At 39.2% G+C, this 5,195-nt stretch overlaps 1 protein-coding gene across 1 annotated transcript; it reads left to right on the top strand.

The window, feature by feature from the left end:
• Nucleotides 1–1,299: 1,299 nt before the first annotated feature.
• LOC105557649 lies at nucleotides 1,300–3,542 on the top strand. The gene is made up of 2 exons (XM_012004949.1): nucleotides 1,300–1,930; nucleotides 2,029–3,542. The coding sequence occupies exons 1-2, from the start codon at nucleotides 1,300–1,302 to the stop codon at nucleotides 3,540–3,542; spliced, it is 2,145 nt and encodes a 714-aa protein (XP_011860339.1).
• The last annotated feature ends 1,653 nt before the right edge of the window (nucleotides 3,543–5,195 follow it).

Raw genomic sequence — 5,195 nt, 5'->3', positions numbered from 1 at the left:
CCTGTGTCCATGACGTTAGTACTTGGTCCAAGTTCTATTTCCGCGAAATATGTAGCCAATCAATGTAGCTGTCCCACAAAAGCTGTAAGTTGATTGGCTACGCAATTCTCAAAACTAGAACTTGGACCAAGTACTAGCGTCATGGACACAGGCCTTAATTCGCTTGAATAGGTACAGAGTTTCTAAATTTCTAAACAGTTGCTATTCTTTTCATCGGTGTTTTATTATTAACTCCATTATTTTTTCCAATAAAATCTTTAGTTTGATTTTTTAAGAAATATAACATTTTTAATCAAAAACTATTACTAAAGCAACTAGTTTGTATAAATATCCGTTGTTATATTTGGCGCAATTTGTTGGTATCATTACTTTTGTGGAGAAGATAGTTTTGTAGAGAAGATATTTTTGTAGAGAATATACTTTTGCAAAACAGATAGAGTATTAATATCCTCGATGTGAGAATTTATTATATTGTTATATTTCTTAAGTGACTTTGTAAATGCATAACCTGAAAACCTTGTGAAACGGTTTTCTCATTAAGTACGATAGAAATACTAAAAATATTATTAAAATTGGTTGGGCACTTATCTTTACAAACTATATATTGTGTTATTTTATAGTAATATTGCAAATAAACGAAAGATTATCTTAGATTAAAATTGCGTGTTGGTATTGTAGCGGCTGAGTTAGTTCCTCTCATAACGCACCGTGCCGCGAGAGGCGCGTCACAAGACAGTCAGTCGATATCGATCACGGCAAGAGCACAGATGTGTCCTGGCTGCACAAATATAGATTTGTTCTTTTCTAAGGCTGTATACTGAGGCTAGTAATCCCCTTGCCCATCCCGGCTATTTCCTTACAATATCAGAAGTGGGATACAACCGGGGGATTCAACCGGGGGATTCAACCAGGGAACCTAAGCAGGAACGAGTGCAGGGAATCTGGAAAAGTGTGTCTCGTCGCCAACGTAACTCGCCTACGTCGTGTCTCGTCTGTGCATATACTGCGAGCGGTGTAAGATATAACGCACGAGTCGAGGACATTAACACTGCTTCGCATGTTGTGTATCGAGCTGTGCGCCTGGTGGTCGCGATTGATGGCAGTGATTGCCTGCCACAACGGTAACGAAGGCAGCGTGAGATTGTCGCGTGTCTTCTGGGACGCCCGCCATATTGAATCCTGTTGAAACACAAAGAAGTTTCGAGACCGTTCGCGACGAGTCGAAACAATCGCGAAATGTAACGTGCGTAACCAGGACTACAGGAGAGAGAATTCAAGTGTTGTTGAACTAACCGCATAATGTCGAAAGATCCTGCCAAGTTTTCGGTGGCCGAATTAAAGGCAAAGCTACAGGAGAGAAGCCGCGTGACCACGGGATCAAAGAACGAGCTCATCGCGAGGTTAATGAGTGCTGATCCTTCAAGAAGTTGGACGGCCGTGCCAGAGGATCCTGAGGACTCGCAAGATGAGAACACCGACGAAGGAGCTGTGGGAAAAACTGGCCAACAGGAAAATGCTGAGGAACAGGAATCATCGCAGAACAGGTTACGTATGGAAATCGAGTTCATGTGCCGAGAAAGAGAGCTGATGCAACGAGAATTGGAATTGACCCATCGGGAAGCCGAGCTGTTAAGGAATTCGCCACGACGTAGTGATAGTTCCACAAATGCAAGGCCGAGTGTCCACATCAAGGCTATAAGTGAGCTGTTAGGAGAATTTAACGGCATAGATTTTTATTTCGCTGAATGGGAAAAGCAAGTTCGTCTGCTTCGCCGAACCTACGAGCTTGACGACAATATGACCAAATTGCTTATGAGTTCCAGATTGAAGGGAAGGGCCCTACAATGGTTCCACTCTAAAGCGGAATATCTTGAAATGAGTATGGACCAGTTGCTGCAGGAAATGCAGACAGCTTTCGATCATCGCCCGAGTAAATTAGAGCGTAGGAAGAAATTTGAACAACGGACATGGCGCTCAAATGAGAACTTCAACGAGTACACTACGATAAATTGATTTTGGGAAATCAAGTGCCAGTAGCAGAAGAGGATATACTGGAATACGTAATAGATGGCATAGCAGACCCAGTTTTGCGAAACCAGGCCCGAATACAGAGCTTCACTTCTGTGTCAGCGTTGTTGGAAGCTTTCAAGAAGATCAGCATTCAGAGCGACTCAAAGGATGACCTGAAGCGTGAGACAAATTCAAATAAGAAGCTAAACAGTCAGGCTAGCTCAAAGGCCACATCGGAAAGGCTGTCGGACAAGGATACTCAGTCGGGGAAGGTAATTCGCTGTTTCAACTGCAATAAGTTGGGACAATCATCGAAGATCTGTAGAGAACCCAAGAAAGAAAAGGGAACGTGTTTCCGTTGCGGAGAAGCAGGTCACATTTCGAAGACATGCCCAAAGAAGGAGAAGAAGAAAGAAAAGGGCCCTGAAGTCAACAATATTTACAAGGACCCTTTGGTAGAAGACGAATTTCTTAAAATCGTTACATTCGAAGTAAAGAACCCTATGTTACATCGAGTACTTTGCTTAGACACCTTGTTGGATACCGGCAGTGCGATAAGTATTGTTAAAGAACGTTTCATAAATAATGAGGTAACAAAACCTGTAGATAATTTTGTCGAATCTTTTTATGGGATAAATCGTACAAAGCTTAATATTAGAGGTAAACTAACTGCCAGAGTAACGTTGAACGGTATTACGCAAGATAACATTGTCATTTATACCGTACCAGAAAACACCATGTTAACTTCCGCTATCTTAGGTAGAGATGTTTTGCGAGCGTTCGGTTTAGCACTCACCACCTGTCAAGAATCAGATTCAATTCGCGAAATCATGAATATAGATATCGATCGATCTGAGAACGATTTAACTGATTCATTAATTATTAATCCAACTATAGCAGTCGATGCCCAGCAGAAGCTAAAGAGGCTGTTTCTTGAAACCTATGTACAACCGAGGAGGCCAGCAGAACCGGAAACTAGGGTGGAGCTGAAGTTGGCTCTCAAGGATAATCAACCGTTTCATTGTACCCCTCGTAGGCTGTCTTATACGGAAAAGGGTAAGTTGAAAATAATATTAGATTGCTTATCGAACAAGGGAATAATACAATCCAGTACCTCTGAATACGCGTCACCCATTGTGATCGTAACAAAGAAAAACGGCGAACCGCGAATGTGCGTGGATTATAGAGTTTTAAACAAGGTGACTGCTCGCGATAACTATCCTCTTCCTATTATTGAAGACCACTTAGAAGCATTAAATAACAAAAGTTATTTTAGCACCTTAGATCTAAAGGACGGTTTTTACCACATTAGTGTTGCGAAAGAGTCCATTAAGTATACGTCATTTGTTACCCCGTTGGGGCAATTCGAATGGGTTAAAATGCCTTTTGGATTAAAAACAGCTCCATCCACATTTCAGAGGTTCATTGATAATATCTTTTCTAAGTTAATTAGACAAGGAGACGTAACGGTCTACATGGACGATATCCTTGTAGCAACTGAAACTCTTGTTAAATTTAGGTCGTTTATGTAGATTTTCGATTTTTCCGGGCATGGTGTTACATATTTCCCTCGTGGTCTTTTTATTTTATTGTGGCCTTTCCACGGTTCTGTTTCATTTAGAAATGAATTTGCACAATTATCTTGTAATAGAATCTGATCATTTTCTTCTTTTTTGCATGCGTTATTGCAATCAGTCATATTGTTCGTAGTAACATTCAAATTGTTGTTATCTAAAGATGTCTGTTTATCAATATGTGTTGAATTTGTACGGTTATATGCTGTAGTAACATTAAGCTGTGATAAAAAACTGTTTGGTGCATTTAAAAGTTTCATTGTACCAAACAATGATCTCAAGTGTACCACAAGAAACTTATCAATTCTATTTAATTTTACATCCTTAAATATTAAATTTTTGACTTCGCGGAAATACTCTTCACTACGGGCGGAAGTCGCAATTAAATTTACTTTGTCTGTGTAAAGACCAGAAATATTTTCTTGCGATGCAGACATAATTTGAGTCCATAATACGAAATGTTTACATAACTTTAGAAGACGATGCCCAAAGTCCGGACAAAAATAAGGATTAGGGCGAATTCCCGTTTCCTCTTTTTTACTGTCGTTCTCTATATCGTCTAAAAATTTGTCAATTTCGCTTTTAATTATAATATTGGCATCGTCCTCTGAATCTGAAAATGTAACCAATAAATCACAGGAAACATCAGTTATTTCAGAATATGTTTTTATGCTTTGAAAAAGTCTACGTTGTGCACTATAACAATGGTCGTCGATGTTCTCTATGTCTTCTAAATTTGAAAAAGATACAGACAGTACATCTGTACAGACCCGTTTAAAATCATTAAGTGTAGTGCATTTTGATAAAAGACCTACACACCGAACGAAAAAATCTTTAATAATGGCTGGTTTAGAAGCGAAACACGGCCATCGAGATACTAATTTGATGAGATGCGCGATGTCGATACGAATTATGCAACTCACTGAGTTTTTATACGTTGGTGATAATAATATTTTCATACAATTATTAACGTATGTTCGTAAGTCGACATTATTAAACGAGAGAGAAACAGCATTAAGAAATGCCATTGAATAATCTATTACTACCTCTTTAGGACACGGCACTCCAGAACGTAGCCACTCCCTCATCCAATATGTTAACATTATTAGTATCGTGCTTCTCGGATATCAGTTGAAATATAGGTAGTATTTTTCCGTTTAGCACCGTAACAGCCTGATAAAGAAATATCACATTTTTTTATCCATCCGGTTTTACAAGCGGTTTTATTATAGATCCTGTAGCATCGATACTAATACTACCTATCTTATTAGTTCTAATAAATTGCTTAAACATAAACACCTGCTCTGGAGTCCAGTACATTGCATAAAATTTATCTATTCCTACCTGATGAATGCAATTGGTGAATTCTGCACTATATTTTATGTTTACTATAGAAGCAATTGAAGACATTGCTGCAAGAAAGAGGCAAGTCCACATTTTGGCGAAAATGATGTTTTAACATCATTATATGCAACGTTCCAAGCCCGATCGATTGGTGTAAAAACGACGTACGTAAGTGCATTGTTAGTTAAATAAACTGAGATTTTTGGACTTGCCCCCCTAAGCAGATTGGTGCAAGAACGAGGTAAGTCCGCACTTGCCTCGTTCTTG

The sequence above is a fragment of the Vollenhovia emeryi genome, unplaced genomic scaffold, assembly GCF_000949405.1.
Source record: "Vollenhovia emeryi isolate VEMERY1.0 unplaced genomic scaffold, V.emery_V1.0 DF939437.1, whole genome shotgun sequence".
Taxonomy (NCBI): Eukaryota; Metazoa; Arthropoda; class Insecta; order Hymenoptera; family Formicidae; genus Vollenhovia; species Vollenhovia emeryi.
Note: the sequence above shows the minus strand (reverse complement) of the source record. Positions and strands in the feature narration are given on the sequence as shown.